The sequence below is a fragment of the Catharus ustulatus genome, chromosome 6 (genome assembly GCF_009819885.2).
Source record: "Catharus ustulatus isolate bCatUst1 chromosome 6, bCatUst1.pri.v2, whole genome shotgun sequence".
Classification (NCBI taxonomy): domain Eukaryota; kingdom Metazoa; phylum Chordata; class Aves; order Passeriformes; family Turdidae; genus Catharus; species Catharus ustulatus.
The window spans coordinates 54,361,874-54,387,375 of record NC_046226.1 but is presented as its reverse complement, the minus strand read 5'-3'; the positions used below and the strand labels follow the sequence as shown (position 1 = coordinate 54,387,375).

General features: G+C 54.3%; 1 protein-coding gene across 1 annotated transcript; it reads left to right on the top strand.

Annotated features, from left to right (window-relative positions):
• Positions 1-10: 10 nt before the first annotated feature.
• Positions 11-24,231, top strand: IGHMBP2 (immunoglobulin mu DNA binding protein 2). The gene is made up of 16 exons (XM_033061487.1): positions 11-94; positions 337-506; positions 694-886; positions 1,345-1,442; positions 5,644-5,807; positions 6,466-6,666; positions 7,534-7,681; positions 9,252-9,426; positions 13,576-13,758; positions 14,135-14,253; positions 15,186-15,280; positions 15,556-15,679; positions 20,905-21,514; positions 21,641-21,912; positions 22,265-22,437; positions 23,772-24,231. The coding sequence occupies exons 1-16, from the start codon at positions 21-23 to the stop codon at positions 23,967-23,969; spliced, it is 2,997 nt and encodes a 998-aa protein (XP_032917378.1). The 5' UTR covers positions 11-20; the 3' UTR covers positions 23,970-24,231.
• Positions 24,232-25,502: the final 1,271 nt, after the last annotated feature.

Below are 25,502 nucleotides of genomic sequence, written 5' to 3'. Positions count from 1 at the left end.
GCGTGGCCATGGCGGCGGCCATGGCGGCCGAGGCGGCGGAGCGGCACCTGGGGCTGCTGAGGGACGAGCGGGAGGCCGAGCTGGCACAGAGCAGGTGCGGGACACCCACGGGACACGCACCGGCCCCGCCGGAGGAGTACGGGTGGCTGGGGCGGGGCACGGGGGCGCTGTGGCCCGTGGGGAACACAGAGCGACCCTGGACTCGCCCCCGTCGGACCCTCTTAGGTGTTGGGGATGAGGATGGAGGAGCCAGGATAAGCTCATTCCTTGTCCTTCCCCGGGATCTGTGACCCTCAGTCTCACCCCACGGTGTTCCCACCCCTGTGTGCTTCCCAGGGCATGGCAGGAGAGCGTCTCCCTGAAGGAATTGCAGCGGAGAGGAGTCTGCTTGCTCAAGCTCCAGGTCAGCAGCCAGAGGACCGGCCTCTACGGGCGTCTCCTCGTGACATTCCAGCCCAGGAAGTGGGATTCGGACACCGAGCTGCCCTCCAACAACTTTGGGCCTGGTCAGTGACGCTCCTGTCTTTGCAAAGAAAGAGATCATACAGTCCTAGAATGGCTTCTGCTAGCCCAGGTTGCTCCAAACCCCATCCAGCCTGGCCTTGGGCACTTCCAGGGATCCAGGACGGTGGCACTTCCCTGGATGGCGACACGTTTACCCCAGCCTCACTGTCTCCCTTCAAACATTTGCAGGGGACATCGTGGGGCTCTATGAGTCAGCGGGGCAGGGGGACCCGCTGTGCACGGGCGTGGTGACACGTGTCACCCCCAAGGCAGTGACAGTGGCCCTGGAGGAGCCCCGGGATGGGGAGCTGGCCCTGGACCACGAGCGCTCCTTCCGCCTGCTCAAGCTGGCCAACGATGTCACCTACAACAGGCTCAAAAGGTGAGGGCTCACTCTGCCCAGCAGATGAGGAGTGCCAAGTTCAGTCTGGAAAAGCTCTTCCCAGTTTGGATTTGTCATTTTCTAGAGTCTTGCAACAGCCTCAGTTTACCCTGGTCCTGCTGGCTGGTCCTGCTCTTCCCTTTCCCTCTCCCAGCTGTGTTTTGGTCCCATAGCATCACCCCTGGAACACTCTGGGTTCTGTATAGGGCTTTTCCATCCTGGCAGGAGTAGTAAACAGCTTGCTGGATAAACATCCTGGAAAAGCATGGCTGTACCAAACAGGGACAATGGGAAGTGGAAGGCTGACCAGCACAGGGATGTGTGGGATTAGTCTTGTGGGATAGCATTGTTCAGCTTTGAAGTAGTTCATCCCTTACTCGCAGCCTGTCTCTGGGCACTTGGGAGTCTCCAGAGAATTCCTGCTGTGCCTGTAACCTGGATATTCCCTTCTTTGGCAGAGCTTTAACTGCACTCAAGCAGTACCGTGGTGGCCCAGCCTCCGACCTCATCGACGTCCTCTTCTTTGCCTCTGCTCCCAGGGCCTTCCCTGAAACAAGTAAGGATCCTTTTTTATCAGGCTTGATGGGCATCCTTGGGAGTTGCCCAGGAGAGCACAAACAGCTCTGATCCCTGTATCTATCCACACGTGCAGCCACTTTGCAGAAAAGACCCCGGTGTTCAATGCAAGTCATCAGTGGAGCTGCAACTGGTAGCATTGTGTCCATACTGGTTTATACTGGGCACACTTGCCTCATGGAAAGAACCTTGACAAAGACTTGGATATAAGTAACATCCACTCTGTTGTGCTCCTTTGGAAGGAACAAAGGTGAAATTACACAGCTTCACCTTTCGGAGAAGCCACGGGGAGAGCAAAGCCTCTGATCAGATATCAACAGCTGCTAATGGATATTATCCTTTGACAGAAGGGAAGGATGCAAAAATCAGGGAAATGAGTGCTCAGCCATGTACAGAGCTCAGGTCTAATCTCCCCAATTTATGCCATCCATGCCTGCCAGGGTCCTGCCCCTTTTCCTCCCCTCCACAGCTCCCTGCACTGTTTATCTTCCTTGAATTCCTGGATTTGGCTGCCCACCATGGTTTGCCTCTCTCCCATCCCCTCCAGCCAGGCTTGACTTCCAGTAGGATGTGCCAGGGACAAAAAATGGGTGTTAATGAGTCCTATCCCCATTTCTCTAAGCACTGAACCCAGTCTGAGTCAGACCTTTTAGCCCTTTGGCTGCCTGGAGACCTTGGTGCACTCAAGATTTTAATATTAAAGAAAATAATTAAATTTTAATCAACCAACTTTCCTCAACAGTGCTTTTACCCCTGAGGTAGCAGAACTGCCTCTAATGAAGGAAAACTCCTTTTCACCACATCACTCAGCTGTGCCAGACTGGGCAGAGATGAATTTGCCATCTCCTCAGCACTGGGAATATCGATGGATAGATTGAGCCGTGCTGGACAGAGGAGGTGCAATATGAACTCAAAGGCTTTGCAGTTACCTCCTCCCTTCAGAGCTGCTTCCTCCCCAGCTAGAGAGGTGTTGCACCAGCCAGAAATTAAGGGATGAGAACTTGGAATAAGCTGCCCTGAGCTGAAGGGGTCTGCCAGACAAACCTCACAGTGCTCAGGCAGCTTTTCCGTGTCACAGCCTCTCCTTCCATGACAGAGCAAGCATTAGCCTGGTTTCTTTGGGGATCTGTCTCATCCCATGCATTACCTGGTTTCAGAAAAACCCATCAGCAGCAGGCTGGGTCAATAAGCCCTGGACAGCTCCTGAAATTGGCTGTCTAGACACACATCTGTGTCAACACTGTTCTGGGATGCAAGACAGGGAGCCACAGGTGGGAGACAGGGCAAAATCCACTCCAGCAGGGGAAATACGCAGCAGCAGAAGCCTGAATCTGATTTTTTTTTTTTTAAGTGTGGGGGACAAGATGAGAATCCTAATTTTTCAATCAGGCAGTCTTGTAGGTGGGTTCTGATACCGCTGTGCATTTCAGTAATTAATCACCAGACAGCAGCAGCCCAACACAGTCTCTTCAAAACACTTAAATATGCAGCAATAAATACCCTTGGCATAACACAAAAACATGGACAGGCTTTGGGGGAAGAATAACCTAAGGAATAGTCAAAAGGAAAGGAGGGGATCCCCAGTGGGTAGCTGGGATCTGCAGCAAAGATTGGGACTGGCACAAAGCACTTCGACACCTCACCTTGCTGCCTCCAGGAAGGTTCCAAGTGGGAGAGCAACTTTTCCAAAAATGGCAGACTCAACTGAGCAGGAATTTTGCCCTTACCAGACTCCCTGGGAAGCAGAATCCAGGTGCTCACCCATCAAAAATGTCCTCTTTGTCTCCCTTCCACTTTGATCTGCATCTGTGGCCCTGCTGGAGCTTCCACACCTGGAATCTCCTCCAGACAATCCTCCCCTGCTCCCAGCATCCATGTAGGATCCCTCAACCCCTTATTTTGGGAATGGGGGGAGTGGAGAGGCTTTGCTTGCCAGCAGAGGCCAGCATTGCTCTGCTTGCTGTGCTCCTCCAGGCCATCCAAAAGGGACATGTCCCTTTTCCTTTTGGAAAGCAGGTTCTGTTTCACCTGTGCAGGTCACTGATAGCAGCCAGCTCTCTCCTGTGCTCCTGGGCTGGAGAAAGTCAGGAATGCTCGTTTTTGTTCCTGGCTCTAGAAGGTCTGGCTCGTGTCCAGCTCTGCCCAGAGTTGTAAAAATTAAAAAGCAATTAAAAATCCTGGTGAAAAGGCAGGAATGTCTTCAGAAAAAGCCGTTCTGGCAGCACAGCACTGGGGAAGCACCAGGGATTTCCAGCCAGACTTTCTTGCCTTTTTGGCACAAGTCATTTGCAAAAAAAACCTGAGATGTACCTCATCCCTCTGCCATGTGACACCTCCTGTCATGACAGGGGCCATGGAGAGATCTCTGAGATTCTTGGGGAAGACTAAGCAGTCCAGACAACTCAGCTGCCAGATATTTCCTCTGGAGAACCAGGAAAGTTCTGATCCAGGCTGAAATACCCACCTGGATTTAGTCCAGCAGCATTGGCTGCAGTGAGGTTGTACCAGGGAGGAGCTGCTGGGGGGGGTCTGGATTGCCCTGGGGGAGGAATATACCTTGGAAAGGGCTTCCAGCTCTGGAAAACCTGGGATCTTCATCCCATGAAGGGCCATTCCCATCCATTTTGGTGCAAAGACCCCTTTTTGGGGGCTTGGATATCACCCCCCAACCCCCTGCCTCACCAGAGCTGCTGGAACTGTGCAGAAAAGCATCTCAGTTCAACCAGGATAGCGAAGACACATTCCAGGGATTTATTCAGGTGAGGATACCTGGAGCCCAGCAGCTGCAGGGAGAAGAGTTTGGAGGAGCACAGCATCCCATAAGAGGCTTTTCCCTCCTCCCCACCACTGTGGCCAGCCCAGGAGAGGCACATTCCCAGCATTCCCACACAGCAGATCCTGGCAGCATGTGGTTAGGAAGGATGAGGGTGGGCACAGGCCTGGAGAAATTCCTGAGCTCATCCTTGAGCAAGGAAGCATCAATGACTCCCACGTCCCTGCTGTTCCTCACTGTGGGAAAAGCCTCTCAGGTTTGAGGCTATTCTTGCTTTTTTTTCCCATGGGATGCTTCCTGGTCATGTCTTAGTCATTAACACACTCACCCAAAATTTACATCTATAAACCAAGAGGCAGAGTGACAGCAAAAAGCACCTTTAGCCACATTCCATCATCACCTTCTCACTGAGTATCTTTTGTTTAACATTTAGAGGTGCTGCTTCCAAAGCCACAGGCCACACACACAGGTTCACCTGCCTAAAACCAGAGTAAACTTCCATGTTTTTAATCCAGCCCTTAATGCAAAGAGAAGAATGAGCCACATGATGCCCAGCAGGGAAGGATGCCCAGAGACATGTCTTATATAAGCTTTTGTGGGAACGTTATTTTCAGGAAACCTCGGTGTAGTGAGTCATCATCCCTGCTGTAATTAACTCCCATAATGAACAAGGAGATTAACATTAGGATTAGAGGGGGGATGAGAATAAATTTGGGCCTAAATGAGATAAATCTGAGAGGTTAAAAAGCAGCTTTTCAGAATTCAGTCTCTGCAGTGAAACCAATTCTCTTCTAATGCGATTTGCATATTCTTTTCTCTTTTTTCCTCCCTTAAAGCAGAAACTAATTTTAGTTTTATCATTTAAATTGCTCTTTGTTCCTTTTCCTGCCTTCATTCCTAGTCTTGGCTGACCACCACAGCTGCTCTGTTCTGCTCACACACTCTGTAGGTTTTTCTGCTTTTTCACTGGGTTTGTTCACTGGCAGGGATTTGTTTTCCAGACCTGCTACTTCCTCCCCAATTTTCATTGATGATTTCGTTAAAGATGCTGCTTCTCCTGCAAAACAAACCCAGAGCTCCCTCCAGAGTCAAAAAACCCTACCTGTTTGATACTGGAGCAGCTAAATGCCTCTTAAATTCTGGGACTTCCACCACTGACTGGCTGAAGGCCAAGTATCAGAGCTGGGAAGGGGATGGGGAAGCATGGATGCAGGATGGAGAGGGAGCCTGTTTGTTTTGGAAGCATAAAAATCTTATTTTTACCTTCTGGGGTCCTCCAGCCCCCTCAGTGTTTTCCTCCCAAGGTTCTGCTCATTATCAAATGGATTTGGGCCAGCTGCAGAGAGCTCCATGTATTTCCGGATTTGTTGGGGCTGAGGTGCCAGTGACTCTCCTACTGTTTCCCCAGAGCCTCTGGAGTTCTTCAATGCCTCCCTGGATGAGTCTCAGAGGGAAGCTGTGTCCTTCTCCCTGGCTCAGAGGGAGCTGGCCATCATCCACGGACCTCCTGGCACAGGGAAAACCACGACCCTGGTGGAGATCATCCTGCAGGCTGTGCAGCAGGGCCTGAAGGTGAGGCTTGGTGACAGGGCTGTGGTGCCAGGGACCACCTCTCCATGTGTGGAGGCCTCAGAGCAGCCTTCCAGTCGTGGGAGGGGCCTACAGGGATTCTTCATCAGGAGCTGGGGTGATACCGCAAGGGGAAATGGCTTCAAATGGGAAGAGGGAAAATTTCGGTGGGATACTGAGAAGAAATCCTTCCCTGTGAGAGTGTTGAGGCCCTGGCAAAGGTCGCTCAGAGAAGCTGTGACTGCCTCATCCCTGGAAGTGTCCAAGGCCAGGTTGGATGTTGCTTGGAGCAGCCTGGGATAGTGGGAGATGTCCCATCTATGGCAGGGGGGTACTGGATGGACTTTAAGGTCCCACCCAAACCACTCTGGGTTTCTGCGATTATTTTGCACACTCTTGGGATTTGTGGCAGCTGGAGCAGCTCCTGTTTGATCTGTGCTGATCCAGAACCTGGCTTGAAGGGACCAGGGACTTCCCCACCAGCTCCAGGAGGGTTCAGTGGGGACCCTACAGCAGTGCTGCAAAGCAAGGAGGCAATTACCTGTAATGATGCCAGTAGTTTATTCCCAACAGAAGCACACTGATTTCCTTCTTTCTGATCGGATACCTCTGCTCCAGCCTTTGGGTGCCCTCAGAGCTGCTTGTGTCTGTTCCCTGGCAGGTGCTGTGCTGTGCCCCGTCCAACGTGGCCGTGGATAACCTGGTGGAGCGGCTGGCCGGCTGCAGGGCGCGGCTGCTGCGCCTGGGACACCCCGCCCGCCTGCTCCAGCCCATCCAGCAGCACTGCCTGGACGCCGTGCTGGCCCGCGGGGACACCGCCCACATCGTGGCTGACATCAGGAGGGACATCGACCACGCCTGGGTGCGTGGGGAGTTCTTCCCTGGGAGGGGGGGAAGGCTGTGGAATGGATGTCTCAGAGAAAGCTGTGGCTGCCCCATCCCTGGAAGAGTCCAAGGCCAGGTTGGATGGGGCTTGGAGCAACCTGGGATAGTGGAAGGTGTCCCTGCCCAGGGCAGGGGTAGGAATGAGATGATCCATAAGGTCTCTTCTAACCCAAACCATTTTGGGATTCTCTGATCTTCATGTGCTGGAGGGAAGAACTCCTGCCTGAATCCCTCATGGAAGTGGGAAAATTCCAGTCCCTGCTGCTGCCCCTCACATCACCTGTCTGCTCTGATCCGTGCCCTTCTCTTTACCAAAAAACATTCCCATTAATTCACTTCCTAGCAAGCTGTCTGCCTGTCCTGATACTCCCTCCCACTCAGCCACCTCAAGTAGAAAGCAGAGCACATTCAAAAACGCATCCTTAATTTCTTCTTTCTCACCCTTATTTTCCTAACATTCTCTTCCAACCTAGCTCTGGTACTTGGGGTGAGGATTTGATGCTAATTAGGTTCTTTTTCTTCCCTTTTCTGACAGCAGCACTGTTCAAAAGCCACTTTTTTTTGCTTCTTAATTTATTTTCTATCTTTCTCACTGGTGATTAATTTTCCTTTTCATCTCCTTGGGAGGAGCATGTCACAGAAGCTGTCCTTGGCTGCAGAGAGCTCATCTCCAAGGTCCTGACCCATCTTTTCTTCCTCCTGCCTCTGTTTCTCCACTGCCACATTCCTTGCTTTTCCCTGGAACAATTTCTCCCTTTGCAGCTGCACGTTCTGACTTTTCTCTCTCCTTCTCCCTAGCCCACAGAAGGAGCAGTAACAGAAATGAAATTTTTCTATTTTCTAGGCTAAAACCAAAAAGGCCCAAGACAAGGGAGAGCGAAGCCATTTTCTGGGTGAGATTAAGACCCTGAGGAAGGAGCTGAAGGAGCGAGAAGAGGCTGCCATGACTGCAGCCCTCAGCCAGGCCAGCGTTGTCCTTGCCACCAACACAGGTGTGAGATCCTCCTGCTTGGTGTTTTCCCTCCCTTTGCCAGGTAAACCACGTGCTCTGCAAGGCAGCATCCTGCTGGGAGCTGGGACACTTGCTCTGAGCTCCCAGGAGCTCAGCAAAGCCTCCCACACCCCTCCCCAGTGGGATTCTCCCAGTTTCCACTCTGCACAGGAGGTTGTTGAGCACAGAATGTGGATGTGGAAGGGCCCCTGTTAGCTGTGAGTAGGAGCTGGGAGTGCAGTGAGTAAACAAGTGCTGCTGGAGGTGTGCAATCTGCTCCCAATTGCATAAATCACATGGCATTGCTTCCCTTGCTTGGACCTTTTCCAGGATTGATGGAATCTAGCACGTGTTTCCAGAGCCTGCTTCCCAGGCTGCATGTGGCTGCTTCTGCACTCACCCAAATGATGTGACACAGAATTTTAGGGAACAGTTCCAGGTGTTCATTGGGCATCTGCAGCTCCAGGTGGGAAAGTTTGGCATGTGTGGAAGGGCTTTACTGCCTCATGTTTTTCATACTCCAGGGCCATGTCTTAGTCCCTGGGTGTTGGCCTCTAGTTTGTACTTGCCTGAAAGAAAGGGAGAATTTCCTTCTCCTAGTAAAACTGGTATTTTTGTTGATCAGCTGTAATTCTCCCTGAAACTGAGCTTCCCAGCCAACTGGGGGTCTGTGCAAGTGGCAAAAGTCAAGTTATAACTGTACAACTCACCAGAGCAGATCCATACAGGCTGGAAAACAATTTTGGAAGGGAAGCAGTGTCTTTGGTGGCAAACTGGAATGTCTGAAGTGATGCAGAGCTGCAGAGGCAGCAGGATTTACAGATTTTGACAAAGCCAAATCTGCTCTCTCAGAGCTGCAATAGCACAGGAGCTTTGGGAAAAAAACATTTCCTCAAATAAAAATTGTTTGGGCTGGGAGACTGGCTTCTTTCACCCTGCCTTCCTCCTTTTGCAGCCTTCTTTGTGAACTGCAGGGCTCCTGGAATTCTGATTTCTGATCAATGCCTGGATCAGTATCAGGCTGGGATAGAGCAGGATGTCTGTAAAGAGACAAATGTTACAAGTGGACTTCTGATGTCTCCTTCAATCTCCTTTCCCTCTTCCCAGTGCCACAAGTAGAAGCAGAGGCATGTGAGGAAGAGCTGAGATAGGGTCTCAGCCCATCTCCCCCTCTCAGGGTGTCCCTCAGTTTCCAGACAGGTGGATCCCCAGTCAGTCCCTCACCCTCTCAGTTGGGGATGAAGAGTTTTGTTGGCACTGAGGGGCAGCAGGAAGGTGGGTGTTCCTTGCTCTGCTCCAGATGAAGCGCTGGAGCATATAGGCTGGGCTTCACTGCTGTTCCCAAAAATATTTGGAAGCTCCTGGGCCCAGATGCCAGGGAAAAAAGGACAAAGAACTGGCAAAAACAATCCTGATTTACGCATATCAATGGATACATGTTTGGCAGGGCTGAATTGATGAAATCCCTGCAAAGAAACATTATTTCACTTGCCTCAGTCGCTATTACAACTTGGGAGGTTTGTTTCCAGAGCAGGTTCCTTGCTCACTTGGGAACCTTCTCTTTCCATCAGGTGCTTCCTCGGACGGCCCCCTGAAGCTGCTGCCTGAAACCCACTTTGACCTGGTGGTGATTGATGAGTGTGCCCAGGCTCTGGAAGCCAGCTGCTGGATCCCTCTGCTCCAGGCTCCCAAGTGCATCCTGGCTGGGGATCACAAGCAGCTGCCCCCCACCATCATCTCTCACAGGTAAAAATTCTGGATCCTCCTGTTCTTTGTGTGGCTTCTGAATCCTCATGATTGGAGATGCTTCATGGTGATCTGTGCTGCCTGCAGGCTCTGTGGGGATGCATTTGGGCTCCTCCTCAGGCTAATCCAAGTCTTCCCTTTAATTCTGCTTCTGTGGTTTCCACATTTATTTATATAATGTATTAATATGTGAATTGGCCCAGTGAGATGCTGCATTATCACAAACCTCAGGGATTATAAAACCTCCCAGTCCCTACAACGTGGATAATAAGAACAGTTAGTCTGTGGAAAAGATCTGTGGATAGTGCAAATTGCCTGTGCTTCCAGGGGGATGCTGCAAAGAGTACTGAGGAATCTTTAAAATATAAATGTGCGCATGTTTATCTGGTTTAGGCAGCTCCAGATCTGAAATTACTGAACCACAGGAGCAGAGAAATAGGGCTGACTTCATAAACATCCTCTCCTGCTTCCAGAAAATAATGAACAAGGCACATCTGCCATCTCACTTTAGTTTTGAACACAGGAAATGAAAAATCCAAGGCAGGCAGCAGCTCCCAGCACACGGCCAAGAGATAGTGAGAACAACATTCAGGGGCTGCAGCATCCTCTCATTTTACCTCTTTGATGCCCAAAGCTTGCTGTTCTGCAGATCTTGGCAGGTGATAAACACATGCTCAGCTGCCTGGAGGTGTCCAGGCTGGTGAGCTCCAAAAGTCTCTCCAGAGCCCTCCACTCTTGGTGTCCTGCTGTTTATTGCCTGTGAATTTACAGGCTGGCTCTCCATGCCTGGATTTTCCAAGCAGGGCAGTTTTTGGAGTAGTATCTTGTTGGGAGCAAGAAGAAATTGGCCATTTGATCCTTCTAATTTCAGAGTTATCATTATTTTCTGTAAGTGGTGCATTTCTTGTCCTCCAGAAAAACTGCATGATAGCTCCATAATGCTCCATAGTGTCCATCCAGCTGGGTCCACCTCAGCAGCCTCAGCCTGGTTTTTCACCAGATTAAGGGAAAAACACAGTAAAATCCCAGCTCTGTTACTCTGGAACGGGGCTGACACTTAGCTGGTGTCACTTTTGGCCCCTTCTTTTGAGACAAAAGCAGCTTTTCTTCACTCCCAGAAACATCAGAGCAGCTGTTTTTTTCTGCTCTGTCACGGTGACTGCTGCCAGGAGCCTTGGCTAGAGCTGGCAGCAAAAAAGCTCCTCATGTCCTGCAGAGTTCCTGTATCTCCTGCACCTGCTTGAGGAGTTGTGCTTTTCTTTCCATCAACTCCATGATCTTTAAGATCTTTTCCAGCCTGAACAGCTGTGATGCAAATCAGTGGGATGCTGGAGAGCCCTGTTTTGGGCTTTCCACATTCCCTACAGGCCCAGGAAACAGCACAGAGACACAGCCCTTCCACTTCCTTCCTTTTACAGAGCACCCACCAAGGCCCCAAATCACCTGCCACCTCCTCTGTGCTTCAGGGGAAGCAAGGAGCTATTTCCAGAGATGATTCATGCGGAGGACTCCAACCCTTCCGCCCACCTTCCCCTTCTCCATTGATGACAGCGGGCCTGGAGTGGGTGGGCTCCTATTTTTGGGGCCACAGGAAAGGGTCTGAAGCTATCCAGGATGAATCCAGGCTGGCAGGAGGCTCGGCTGTTACTACAGCAGGGGAAGTCAGCCCTGTCCAGCAGGAATGCTGGGGGACTCTCTCCACCTTCCTGTTACCTGCTTTTCCCTCCATGGAATCAGCATTTACCTGTTCTGTCAGCAGCGTCCCCATGAGGCCTAGGGAATGTTTGATGGAGGGTCTGCAGGCTGCTCCTCTTCCCTGCTTTCTGACACACCCAGAACTGTCCCAGGATGCAGAGGGCATCCCCACACACACCTTCCAGTCCATGCTGCCAAATTCCAGCCCCCTCTGATTCCCCATCTGCAGCTCCAGCCGAGGCTCACAGGCAGCAGCTTCCATCTTGGAGGTCCTTGTCCCTGTGGGCATCTCCATGCAGCCTGACAGGAACATTTGTTTGCCTTGTTGGAGCCCTCATTCCATCCTTTTCCCCATGAATTCGTCTCCACATCAGGGCTCTGATGTTTTAATTTGGTTTTACTCCCCTCAGATGTTTACCAAACCTCTCAACCTGCTTCCTGGACAAACATTTTGCCATCTTGTTTGCCAATGGTCAGTCTGGATGTCTGCACTGTCCCAAATCCACGTGCTGATTCCCATGGCATGTCTCAATGGACTTCCTTTCACTTTGTCACTGCAGTGCCAGGCCTTGGGTTTCTCTGGTAGCCTCCACAGCTAGAATATCCTGGTGCACATCCACGAATTAACTCCATTAATGTGGAGCTCCTGAGGTGGGAAAACACAGTGACCTCCTTCTCCTGGCATTTCCGGTCAAATCCAGTGTGTACTGCAGGGATAAGTCACACCAGTATCTCCTGTCTCAGGGATGAATTTAAAAAAAAAGCCATGACTAAGGACACAGCTCCAGCCTTCCAAAAAATTCCTGTTTTTCTCCCAGTACTGATCATTCTGGACACGTACAGGGCAGGCTGGCCCAGCACAGCATTTCCTGCAGGCAAAACAAGGTGAAATCATGTTAGCAACAAATCCTGTTCGCTGCAGGCTGGGTTTGGGAATTCTGCCTTTCCCAGTTGTACTTTAGGTAGTTTAAAGTAGATATTCCCAAGCATCCCATGCATGGTTCTGTCTGCCCAACCTCTTATCCCAATTTTATTTCTCTAAAGCAATCAATAGATAAAAAACATCTGCTCAGGGCACTCGGGATTTCGTTGGCAGAGAAATCAACCACCGTAGGAATTAATTGAGTGGCGAAATAACAGAAAATTATTAACAGGTGAAATATTCCCAAGCAGATTAATTCCTCATTATTAATTCAGCACATAACCTCCTGCAGATCCCTGCTGTGGGAATGCTGCTGGAAGGGTAGGGGAGAGCATCATTCCTGAGGCTTGCTGTGAGGTTTAATGGCTGTTTCAGGCATGTGCTTACACCTGAGTGCCAAATTTCCTTCCTCTCCAGGAGATCCAGGCTCTGTGGGCAGAGCAGAGCCAGGAGAATCAGGTTAATTCCTGATAACTGGAATGCATCCCCCAGCCCCCACATCTTATCCCATCTATCCAGGTCCACCTCTGGCAAATTGCTGCCTCCCACAACCTGCAGCCCTGCCCATCCAGAGGTTGTTCCCCCCCCTTTTTTTTTTTTTTGCCTGCGTGCTCCATCCTGTGATTCAGCGAGGAGGAGAGCTAATGAGGCCTGGCTTCTTGGAAAGATTTGTCCTTAATTGTCCCTTCTGCAGGTTGAGTGGCTTGGCAGTCACTTGTCTCATTTCCCAGGTGCCTGTGGTGCGGGCTGGCCGGTACCACAAGGATCCGCTTGCTGTGGGGCCATGGAGCGCTGGAATTCCCTCGGCAGGGATTAGATGCGTGCTGTGCCCCAGAGATTGATGGAAAGCATTTTCCTGAGCTGTTCCCTGTCATCATTCCATCATCTTCATTGTGTCTGGCAGCCTCCAGCACCTTTCAGTGTCAGCCTCAGTATGAAAAATCTCTGTATGCTGACAAAATCCAAGTGCAACGACTTCCATCCTTCTTCCTAGATGGTGCCTCCCAACAAACCCCCCCGTGAGGCCTGGAGAAAGCAAATAGGCTCCTGAAAGACTGAATTCAGTAGGAATTTGATTTATTTGTGCCACATATATATGAACAAGAGGTGCTGCTGGATATGATGGGGATTGAATGGGTGAAAAAGCAATGAGTGCATCCATGTGTTAGTCCGGGGTGAGCAGCCAGGGAAGGATGGAAATGCTGGAGCAGCAGGGATCTTGATGAAACCAGCAAGGGCTGGCTGTGTGAGCACCAGGCATTCCAAAATTTGGGGTGGAGCTCTGATCCTAATGCTGGGTGATGCTGATGCTTGCAGTAACACCTGTGTAGCCTTACACTGATGGATCATGGAATCACTGAGGTTGACAATGCTCTTCAATCCTCACCTTGTCAACCAGAGCAGAGCACCGAGTTCCACATCCAGTTGTTCCTTGAGCACCGTCGGATTAAGGACATTACAGGGGCAGGATCTGTGTCTGAGCTTCTCTGAAGGGGCTGGACACTCCCACTCTGAGCTGCTTGTCCCCGCAGGGCAGCGGCCGAGGGGCTGTCCCTGAGCCTGATGGAGCGGCTGGCGGAGCACTACGCGGAGCGGGCGGTGCGGATGCTGACGGTGCAGTACCGCATGCACCGGGACATCATGGAATGGGCGTCCTCGGAGCTCTACGGCGGCCGGCTCAGTGCACACCCCTCTGTGGCACAGCACCTGCTCAGGTGGGGCACTTGCTCTGTGCTGGTACAGGAGGTGAAATGTCCTTTTTGTCCCTTCCCCGTGGAGTTTTCTACTCCTCCTGTGGTTGGGTCAGTGTTTTTCTTTCAGCTGTTGTTTGGGAGGGTTTGTCCTTTTTGCTCTGTAGCCAGAAGTGATGCAGAGTTGTCTTCTGTGCCCCCCATTCCTATGGAATCCCAGAATGGTTTGGGTGGTAAGGTTGAAAGTCCATCCAGTGCCACACCAGGGGAGAGGACACTTTCCACTAGAGCAGATTGCTCCATATCCCTTCCAGCCTGGCTCTTCCAGGGATAGGGCAGCCAGAACTTGTGTGGATATTGCTGTAACATCAGTGTTGTATTTCCCAAACACCTTGTGCAGGGACCTGCCAGGCGTCTCCTCCACAGAAGAGACCACCACTCCCTTGTTGCTCATTGACACCGCTGGCTGTGGCCTTTTTGAGCTGGAAGTGGAGGATGAACAGTCCAAGGGCAATCCAGGTACCTTTGGCCAGAATGGATGGACCGAGGTGCTCAGCCCAGCACAGGCTTGGCCACATCCCACAGATGTCTCTGCTGGGGAAGGTGGGGTCCCAGAGAGCCTTGCTTAGCTGAGAGATCATTCTCTCCACAAATCCTCAACCTCCAGGAACTCTGAGCTGTGTTGGAGCTCTGGTGACAGTGTCCAGCTTGTGGGTGGCCTCTTGTGTCCCCTTGCAGGGACATTTCTCCATGCTGAGGGCTGGGACAGGGTGGAGAATCCCCGTGGCAGGTGCTTTACACCAAGAAAGGGCAAATAGCAGCAGGCAGAGCACAGGCCTGTTTTGGGAAGGCCGTGGATAAGGCTCCCAATTGCCTCCTTCCGTGAAATCCTGTCTGGCTCTTCTCCATGGATTTTCCTGGGACACTGAGTTCTGCTGCTTTTCACCTGAAAAAGCAGGTTTCAATACAGAGCTTGAGTGCAAAGTCAGGCTGGAAAACACAAGGGCAGTTTTTACCAGTTTAAATGCCTTTTACCTTCTGTTTGACCCCCACCATCATATGAGTGCCTCGTTTTTCCATGCGCCATTCCCAGGGCCCTGCTGAGCACAACGGGCTCTTGTTCCCCCACAGACAGCCCAAAAGCCTGCTCTGAGAGAACTCAGGGATTTGGAGCAGGGGATTAGAAGCACATCTCCCCAAATTTGGGAGGCAGCCTTTTGGCACAGCTCACTGCAGAGTCTTGATGTTTATTGCTGTGTTCTGTTGTAAAGCAGAAGCCCAGCCAATAAACCATGAAATAATTCATACAGGATTTAATTTTTCCCCTTAGATCCCTCTGAACCAGGCACCATCTTGGATAAGCAGTTCATGGCAGCCTTTCCTGCTGTTTTGGGGGAGGTGGGCACATTTGTCTGGCCTCTATCCCCTGTCACACTCTGTTCCTGTGCCAGGGGAGGTCCAGCTGGTGGGGATGCATGTCCAGGCCCTGGTGGACGCTGGTGTGAAGGCCAAGGACATTGCTGTGGTGGCCCCCTACAACCTCCAGGTAAGCTGTCCCTCTCCTGGCATCCCTCCTCTCCCTGCACAAGGAGCACCACAAGATCCCAGAGATCTGCATTTAACCAGCATTTGGGACCAACTCCTGCACCCTTGAGCAGCTTGAGGAGGGAAGAGCTGTTAGTGATGTGTTCCACTTGCAGCCTCAGGAGATGCCAGTGCTCATCCTTGTGGGTTTGGGAGGGATTTTCCCCAAAACTGTGCCATTTTAACCCTTTTCACCCATGTATTTCCTTTAAAAGCTCCCCTTGGCCTGTTTCTCAGGTGGACATGCTCCGACAGCACCTTTGCCACAGCCACCCCGAGCTAGAAATTAAATCAGTGGATGGTTTCCAAGGAAGGGAGAAGGAAGCAGTGATCCTGTCCTTTGTCAGATCCAACAGGAAAGGTAAGACCTTGCTGCTGGAGCGATGCTCCCCGGGGAATGGGGAGGAAGTCGTGTAGCCAAGTGCTGTGGTTTAATTGCAGTGCTCTAGCACTTGGTTCTGGATGGATTTACTGGCAAACCCTCTCTTTTCAGCCTTTTTTTTTTTTAATTAATGAATATACAGTAATTTCACAACTATAAGGCGCACCGGACTATAAGGCGCACCCCCCCGGATTCGGCAAAATTTGCAACTTTGTAGATCAGATAAGGCGCACCGGTCTATAAGGCGCACTTTTTTTTTGCAGTGAGGCCCCGCCCCCAGCTCACCCCGTGGGGTTGCTGGCCGAGGCCCCGCCTCCACCCGGCAGCCATTGGCCCCCGGGGCCGCCTCCACCCGGTAGGGGCGGTGCCGCGAGCCACTGAGCCACCCTGGACCCGGCAGCCATGGGCCCCCGGGACTGCTTCCACCTGAGAAGGGGGGTGCCGCGGCCCCCCAGCCCGCATTCACGCGGCAGCCATGGCTCCCCAGGACTGCCTGGACCCAGGAACGGGGCTGCTGCCGGCTCCCTAGCCTGCCTTCATCCGGCAGCCATGGGCTCCCGCGGCTGCCTGGAGCCAGGAGCGGGGTTGCCGTGGCCCTCCTAGCCCACATTCACGCGGCAGCCATGGCTCCCCAGGACTGCCTGGACCCAGGAACGGGGCTGCTGCCGGCTCCCTAGCCTGCCTTCATCCGGCAGCCATGGGCTCCCGCGGCTGCCTGGAGCCAGGAGCGGGGTTGCCGTGGCCCTCCTAGCCCACATTCACGCGGCAGCCATGGCTCCCCAGGACTGCCTGGACCCAGGAACGGGGCTGCTGCCGGCTCCCTAGCCTGCTTTCATCCGGCAGCCATGGGCTCCCGCGGCTGCCTGGAGCCAGGAGCGGGGTTGCCGTGGCCCTCCTAGCCCACATTCACGCGGCAGCCATGGCTCCCCAGGACTGCCTGGACCCAGGAACGGGGCTGCTGCCGGCTCCCTAGCCTGCCTTCATCCGGCAGCCATGGGCTCCCGCGGCTGCCTGGAGCCAGGAGCGGGGTTGCCGTGGCCCTCCTAGCCCACATTCACGCGGCAGCCATGGCTCCCCAGGACTGCCTGGACCCAGGAACGGGGCTGCTGCCGGCTCCCTAGCCTGCCTTCATCCGGCAGCCATGGGCTCCCGCGGCTGCCTGGAGCCAGGAGCGGGGTTGCCGTGGCCCTCCTAGCCCACATTCACGCGGCAGCCATGGCTCCCCAGGACTGCCTGGACCCAGGAACGGGGCTGCTGCCGGCTCCCTAGCCTGCTTTCATCCGGCAGCCATGGGCTCCCGCGGCTGCCTGGAGCCAGGAGCGGGGTTGCCGTGGCCCTCCTAGCCCACATTCACGCGGCAGCCATGGCTCCCCAGGACTGCCTGGACCCAGGAACGGGGCTGCTGCCGGCTCCCTAGCCTGCCTTCATCCGGCAGCCATGGGCTCCCGCGGCTGCCTGGAGCCAGGAGCGGGGTTGCCGTGGCCCTCCTAGCCCACATTCACGCGGCAGCCATGGCTCCCCAGGACTGCCTGGACCCAGGAACGGGGCTGCTGCCGGCTCCCTAGCCTGCCTTCATCCGGCAGCCATGGGCTCCCGCGGCTGCCTGGAGCCAGGAGCGGGGTTGCCGTGGCCCTCCTAGCCCACATTCACGCGGCAGCCATGGCTCCCCAGGACTGCCTGGACCCAGGAACGGGGCTGCTGCCGGCTCCCTAGCCTGCCTTCATCCGGCAGCCATGGGCTCCCGCGGCTGCCTGGAGCCAGGAGCGGGGTTGCCGTGGCCCTCCTAGCCCACATTCACGCGGCAGCCATGGCTCCCCAGGACTGCCTGGACCCAGGAACGGGGCTGCTGCCGGCTCCCTAGCCTGCCTTCATCCGGCAGCCATGGGCTCCCGCGGCTGCCTGGAGCCAGGAGCGGGGTTGCCGTGGCCCTCCTAGCCCACATTCACGCGGCAGCCATGGCTCCCCAGGACTGCCTGGACCCAGGAACGGGGCTGCTGCCGGCTCCCTAGCCTGCCTTCATCCGGCAGCCATGGGCTCCCGCGGCTGCCTGGAGCCAGGAGCGGGGTTGCCGTGGCCCTCCTAGCCCACATTCACGCGGCAGCCATGGCTCCCCAGGACTGCCTGGACCCAGGAACGGGGCTGCTGCCGGCTCCCTAGCCTGCCTTCATCCGGCAGCCATGGGCTCCCGCGGCTGCCTGGAGCCAGGAGCGGGGTTGCCGTGGCCCTCCTAGCCCACATTCACGCGGCAGCCATGGCTCCCCAGGACTGCCTGGACCCAGGAACGGGGCTGCTGCCGGCTCCCTAGCCTGCCTTCATCCGGCAGCCATGGGCTCCCGCGGCTGCCTGGAGCCAGGAGCGGGGTTGCCGTGGCCCTCCTAGCCCACATTCACGCGGCAGCCATGGCTCCCCAGGACTGCCTGGACCCAGGAACGGGGCTGCTGCCGGCTCCCTAGCCTGCCTTCATCCGGCAGCCATGGGCTCCCGCGGCTGCCTGGAGCCAGGAGCGGGGTTGCCGTGGGCTTCCTAGCCCACATTCACGCGGCAGCCGTGGGCTTCTGGGACTGCTTCCACCCGGGAATGGGGGTGCCGCGGCCCCCCTTGCCCACATTCACCCGGCAGCCGTGGGCTCCCGGGACTGCCTGGACCCGGGAAGGCGGGTGCCGCGGCCTCCCTAGCCCACATTCACCCGGCAGCCATGAGGCCCCAGGACTGCCTGGACCGGAGAGGGGCGGTGCCTTGGTCCCCCTGGCCCGCCTCCACCCGGCAGGGGCAGTGCCGCGGGCCTCCGGGCCCGCCCCCAGCCAGCTGCAGTGGCACTTCCGGCTCCCCCCACGGCTCTCAGCTCACACTTCCGGTTTGGCAAATTTCGCCGCTTTGTACATCAGATAAGGCGCACCGGACTATAAGGCGCACTTCCGGGTTCGAGGGAAAATTTTAGTCAAAAGGGTGCGCCTTATAGTCGTGAAATTACTGTATGTTCTGTCAGGGCTGCAGAGGAGGCTCGTGTGTGGTACAGCAGGTCCAGGACTGCTCACTTTGAAGGTTCCCTTCCCTTGAGGTCTCAGAAATGATTTACACAGGGCCCTAAGAATGTCACATCCCATTAGCCCCACATTTAGGGGAGTTGGGGGGTAATTTCTTGGGTTTTGAGCCCATTTTGGGTCTGTTCCCTGCAGACAGCAAGCAGGAGCTGGCATAGCAAGCCATGCATGGAAAATGCTGCTTTTGGGAGCAAAATCTAGAGCGGAAAATCAAGTTCTTTGCTATCAGCAGCTGCAGCGAAAGCTGATAGCTGGAAAAAAAGCTGCTGCCCTGGGGGCACAAGGCTCCTGTGCAGGAGCTGAAAGGTTTTGTGGAGCTGGCTGAGCAGGATCACTCTGTGATCACCTCTGTTCCATGCTGGGATCAATTCCTTTTCTAAACCCACAGCCTTACAACCCTTCCTGTGCTGCTGGAGGTGAAATGCTGAGTGCTGAGGGCTGGAAGGGGAAAAAAAAGGGAAAAATGTGCATGGAAGGAAGAGGTGCCTCTTTTCCAAACCTAGAGGAGGAAAAGCAGCCTTGTGGGGAGAATGGAGGTGGGGACAGCACTAAGAATAGTCCTGATCCAGGAGTGACTCACCCCTGTGCTGGTGGGCCTGGAAGGATGATTGTCCCACAGCCACTTCTCCTGCACAGAGAGAGGCCCAAGCTCAGCTGTGGGGCAGGAATTGTTTTCCTAGTGGCACAGGGAGGCTTCTCCTTGACCTGTCCTTCTGCAGCCATTCTTGATTCAGCTGGAAACATTCTTTTAAGAGGAAATTCTTCCCTGTGAGGGTGCTGAGGCCCTGGCACAGGTTCCCAGAGGAGCTGTGGCTGCCCCACCCCTGGATGTGTCCAAGGCCAGGTTGGATGGGGCTTAGAGCAACCTGGGATGATGGAAGGGCTCCCTGGCAGGGGATAGAACTAGATTGGCCTTAAGGTCCTTCCCGACCCAAACCATTCCATATTTCAAAGGAGTTGGATTTGCCCCTGCAGCTGAGTTAAACCTCATCAGAGAAACAGGGAATTGCTCTCTGAGCTGCAGAGCAGGGAGAGGGGCTGCCCCTCACCATGTCCCTCAAAGGCAGCACAAATGAGGCTGCTGAGGCAGAGCCAGGCTGGGCACTGCTCTGGCAGAGGCATTAATCTCTTCCTGACTGGCCTCCTCACTGTTCCCTGGAGCTGGGAGCTCGGCAGCCACCCACGCTCCGCTATCCTGCCTGAGTCATCCCAGCACCGCCAGCTCTCACTGCTGCCTGTGAGCACAGCAAAACCTCCCCAAGTTCCCAAATGGCTGTTCCTACAGACCCTCAAGAACTGGGGAGTGGGGGAGTTCTGTAGGAGTCAGGGGAGTTCTTTACCTGCAGTCCCTCCTCTGTTACAAGGTGAGCTTTTTCCACGCTGCTCCAGCTTGTGTTTGCTCCCAGCTCCAAGCTGAGCTTGTGTCGTGGGCCAGGCAGGGAGATATTTCCCCTTTCCACGTACCTTGCATCCTCTTCCTGTGGGAAGATGAGGGTTGAAAGGATGGTCCAGAAGGCAATCTCTCCTGGTGAGTTACAGCTGTACTGATTACTGAGGAGTAGAGAGATTTGTGCCTGCCCAACGAGTTTGGGTGTTAGAAAAGAGCGGGTTAGCTGGCCACTAGTTACAGTTTGAGTTAGAGCTTGAGACTGAGAGTCTGCTGCAGTTTGGGATGGGGTCTGCTGGCTGTGCTGTGAGGAGGTAAGGGACATGTGGTTGTGCAAGAGACAGATAAGGTAGGAAGATGTTGTGTGAGGGACAGACAGGGTTAGGTAACCAGGAAAGGATCAGGCTGGGATTTAGCCAGTGATGCAGAGAGGAGAGAAGGAGTCAGAGCTGTGTGGAGCTGTCTGCAAGAAGAGGAGTCAGTTGCTTGAAAGAAGTACACTGAAAGAAGGCAGGAAAAGTTTTCTAATAAAGGACTCATGGCGATGCCAGTCCAGCCTGTCTTGACATAATAATTGCAACATGTTCCCAATCCAGGAGCTCAGTGTGGAGCCTATGGAACACAGGTAGGGAGAGGAACAGGTGTGAGCAGGGACCAGAGCTCCATAAACGCCAACTCTCACCCTCCAACCAAGAAATCCTTGCATCACTTGGACCAAACCCCTGCTTGGAGGTAGCCCTGTCCCCTCTGGCATCCCTTTCCTCCTGTCTTTCCAGGTGAGGTTGGCTTCCTGGCCGAGGAGCGGCGCATCAACGTGGCGGTGACGCGGGCGCGGCGCCAGGTGGCCGTGGTGTGTGACAGCCACACCGTGGGCAGCCGCCCCTTCCTGCGGCGCCTCCTGGACCACCTGTCCCAGCACGGCCTCGTGCGCTCCGCCTTTGAGTACCTGGATGACCTTGTGCCCCAAAACTACCCCGGGGAGGGCAGGGCTCAGCACCAGCAGGGCCCCAAAGCACCGGGCCACAAAGCGCGGCCGGCTCCGGCTGGGAAGCTCAAGGCGACAGCAGCCGGAGCAGGGAGCCAGAAACCAGGAGCACGGAGCTCCCCGAGTGCTGCTGGAGCTGGGAGAGATGGCTCAGGGTCCAAGGAGCGTGGGGACAGGTTCAGGGCCATGCTGGTGGCCTTCCTGGAAAGCAGCGAGGTGCAGCTGGATTTCCCGGCATCCCTGAATTCCCATGAGCGGATGCTGGTTCACGTGCTGGCAGAGGAGTATGGGCTGCAGCACCTGAGCTCCGGGGAGGGCCGGGACAGGTACATCAGTGTCTGCAAGAGACTCCCCAAGCAGCCCCAGCTGCCCTCCGAGCCCCTTCCCGAGCCCCCAGTGCCCTCTGAGCCCCCACTGCCCTCCGAGCCCCTTCCCGAGCCCCCAGTGCCCTCCGAGCCCCTTCCCGAGCCCCCAGTGCCCTCTGAGCCCCCACTGCCCTCCGAGCCCCTTCCCGAGCCCCCAGTGCCCTCCGAGCCCCTTCCCGATCCCTCGCTGCCCTCTGAGCCCCTTCCCGAGCCCCCACTGCCCTCCGAGCCCCTTCCCGAGCCCCAGCATCCTGGAGGGAACACCCCTGAACCTGTGGAGCCAAGGGAAAGCAGCCAGGGCTCGGGGAAAGTGGACCTGAAATCCCTGCACCTGGAGAGAGTCCAGAGGGAGAAAAGCAGGCGGGAGGAGGCGGCGAGGAAGGTGCAGGAGCCCGGCCGTGGCAGCAGGAAAAAGGACAAGAGCGAAGCCAAAGGTGGGTCAGGCTTAATGGATTAATGCTTATCCTTGGATCTTTGTCCCAGTGGGTTTGCTCCAGACCTTGGGATTTGGGTATGGAGCATGTGGCTCTTGAAAAGCTGTAACATCCAGGTGGAGGGGTTTGGATACCTGGAGGCACATTCCTTAAGTCAAAGGAAAAACACTAGGGATCCTTTCCCAGGAGAGAATCTCAGGAATCACATGGGAGGCTGCCAAGAGTAGGGAGAGGAGGTGAGAGGAGTTTCCTGGCCCACGCTGAAGGATGTAAAGGCAGAGGCTGCCCTGTGGCTGCAGGAGGGTGGGTTTGTTCCCAGAGCCCAGTCTAGGTGTGTACTCACCTTTCCCAGGAAAACCTGCGATCGAGAGCGTGGCTGGAGAGGATTTCGAGGCTCTGATCTCCGCTGCCATCGAAGCTGACAGGACCTGTGGCTTCCCCCGCTGCAAGGCCTCTGTCACCACCCTGGGCCAGCTCTGCCACCACTGCCAGCGGCTCTTCTGCTTCAGCCACCACATCCCTGAGGTAAGGAGGGCAGGATGGGCTTAGCCTGGGAATTTTCCCTGTGGAGCTCCCTGGGCAGGGTTTCCATACAGGGAGTTTGAGCAGAGCCCTCCCTGTCAGAGCCTGTGCTGAGCTCAGGTACACAGGGCTGGCAGGTGCTGACACCTGGGCTCTGCTCACCTCTTCCTGAGGGCTCTTCTGTTTTCCTCTCGTTTTGTGTCCTTCTTTACTGTTTTCTGGCACTTACACTCTGAGGCCGTGTGGATAAAGTGAGGCAGGGAGCAGAAATGGAGAAGCACAGGTTTCAGGCTCAGCCTGGACTCAATTCCCAGCTCTTTGCACATTCCCTCTGCATTCTGAGGATGATCTCAGCCCTTTGCAGATTGTCTCTGCATCCTGGGGACAGGTCAGGCATGGTGTTCAGTTCAGAATTCCTTGTGTCCTTGTTCCTCTTCCCGCAGCTTCCATGCCCTGTGGAGCCTCCCGGAGCTCAGCAGCCCTATAAATCCTTAGCAAGCTTTCCCCTCTGTCAAGAGCTATCTGTTTCCATGGCAAGGAATAGTTGTATTTATGGTCACTCACCATCCAGGGGGATGGAGATTTATTCCCTGCAGAACGGCCTCTCCCTGCTGAATTGTAATGAGGCTCCAACAATTGCAGGGATTCAAATCCGTGTCAGTCCCGGGAAGGGCTGTCACAGCTCTGAGGTAACAGGCTGGGACCCCATCCATGGAAACATAAATTACTTTGGGATGGCCAAGAAAAGGGATCAGATTTTAGGATCTCACCTGTGAGAGGGAATTCCAGTGTTGGACTTAGCTCATTAAAGCAGCGGATTCATGGCTATTGAAAAAAATAGCCCAAAGCACCTTTTCCCAATTCACTGAAAAGGAGGTGGAAGGAGCCTCTTGAACCATCCCAAAGGATGATTTACCTGCTGTTCAGAGCCCAGGACCTGGATCTTTATATTTCATTCTGCATAAGAAGAGCTGTAAATGATGGTTTAATAAAATACAGAATAATAAATATTAATTACTAATTTTAAACAATAAGAATAAATCTATAAAATACAGAATCTAAATATAAAATGAAGCTAAATTAAAATAAATAGAATCAATAGTAAACAATTATAAATAATAAAATAATGAATTGAAATTATAAAAAATGTAAGTATGTAAAGCAATATAACAACACAATAGTATAATAATAATGAAAATAATGGCTGTAAATGATGGGAGATGATTCTGGGGGGATGCCAAGCAGGCAAAAAAGGAATTCCAGGCTCGGGGAATGCAAGCCCCTGGTTCCTACATTGGTGATCCCAGCCCCATTTCCTGGTGTTTGTTCTGTCCCAGGTGCATGGCTGTGGGGAGAAGGCCAAGGCCCACGCACGGCAGCGGATCAGCCGGGAAGGGATCCTGTACCCCAGGAGTGGCTCCAAGGACAAATCCCTGGATCCCGCCAAGCGCGCCCACCTCCAGCGGCGCCTGGACAAGAAGCTCAGTGAGCTGACGAGCCAGAGGAAGGGCAAAAAGAAAGACAAGGAGAAATGAGGGACCTGAATCCTGCTTTTTTTAACCTCAAAGCTGCTGCTCAGACCCCTCCCAGGGGAAAGCTGCAGTGCTGGGCCTGGGTGGAATAGGGGGCTCCGTTTTGGGTGGAAAACCTGGAGCTGGGAGCCTTCCCAAGCTGCAGGGCTGAGGCAGGGGAGGGAGAGCTGCTGTATTGTTCTGGTTATCCCTGTGGACACAGTGATGGATGCACTCCGAGCACGCTGGTAAAATGGGCATTAAACACCCAAAGCTGTCGCTGTCACATCGGTCCCTGCAGCAAATGATGGATGCCCAGGAGCAGGAACGTGGGAGGCACTAAAAACCCCGGGTGACCCTGTGTTCCAGGGAGGACGACTGAGGAAATGGATGTGTCCCAGCCCAGCAATCCTCCAGCACTACTTGGGACCCAGCCTGTCCACTCTGCAGCCATTCCCTCCCCACCTGGGCCAGGGGCTCAGGAGGGGGCTCAGCCCTGTTCCAGGTGTGCCTGGCGGTGGGAATAGGGATGGGGAAGGGGAGGCCTCAAGCCCAAACAGTGCTGGGCAACGTGAGGAGCCGCTCCAGCACATGGAACCATTTCCCTGGGAGAGCCTTCCTGTGTTACTGGGAGGTGCCTCCCTCCTCACTGCTGCCTGTCCCTTCCCAGTCCTGTCCTGCCCATCCCACAGAGCTCCTTAGAGGCTGATTCCCTCTGGGAAAGCCCACTGTGACAGCAGGTACAGCCTTGTGAGCTCTTCAGGTGGGAGGGAGTCTTGTGTCCCTGCTGGGCCTTTTCCTAATCCTTCACACAGGGTCCATCCATCCCTGCCCCAAAACAGCTGCAGCAGTGTTTTTTGTCCCCAGGATGAAGGAGAAGGTGCAGAGGTGCCTCCAAATAGGAATGGAGAGGAGCACTACAAAAATGCCTAAGAAGAGAATCTGGGCATCAGTGAGTGGAGAGGGGTGGCAGGAGCTGGAGCAGAGGGGGGTGATGGAACAGGGACATCCCAGCCAAGTCCCAAAGGGAAGATCAGGCAGGACAAATGGGAAGGGAAAAGTGTCACCAGCTCAGGGGATAACTCACCTTGGAGTTACTTTTTAATCAGGGAAAAACAGATAAATGGCTCATTCACACTTTTTTTCCCTGCTCAGATCATCCCAGCAGCCACATCCCAGCCTGTGCTGATCCCATGGTGCCAGTTTCATGGCACAGGGCCCCAGACACCCCCAGATTTCCCAGCCTGGCTTCCCACCAGCATCCTGCTGGCAGGGAAAAGCCAAGGCCCAGACAAGGAGGGATGTGGCCCCAGCACATCCTCTGCTCTGCCATGAGGGGCTCCATCACCCTCCACAAACCAGAGTGGAAATTAGCTCCCCAAAAACCCCAAACCTGGCTTGGGCCAGAGCCCACCAGCAGGGAGGATCCACACAGGCTTTTCCTCTCCCTCCTCAAACAGGAGTTGGGCTAAAAAATTGTGAAATTATGAAACTTTCCCATCTGCCTTGGGTCACAAGGCCAATATGTTCCTCTCTATGCCCAAAATCTTGGATAAA

Bases quoted from the DNA above. Each gene is read 5' to 3' on its own strand.
- IGHMBP2 (XM_033061487.1), top strand. From the start codon at position 21: ATGGCGGCCGAGGCGGCGGAGCGGCACCTGGGGCTGCTGAGGGACGAG. The intron at 887-1,344 runs GTGAGGGCTCAC...CTTCTTTGGCAG, and splicing joins ACCTACAACAGGCTCAAAAG to AGCTTTAACTGCACTCAAGC. The intron at 6,667-7,533 runs GTGCGTGGGGAG...TCTATTTTCTAG, and splicing joins GGGACATCGACCACGCCTGG to GCTAAAACCAAAAAGGCCCA.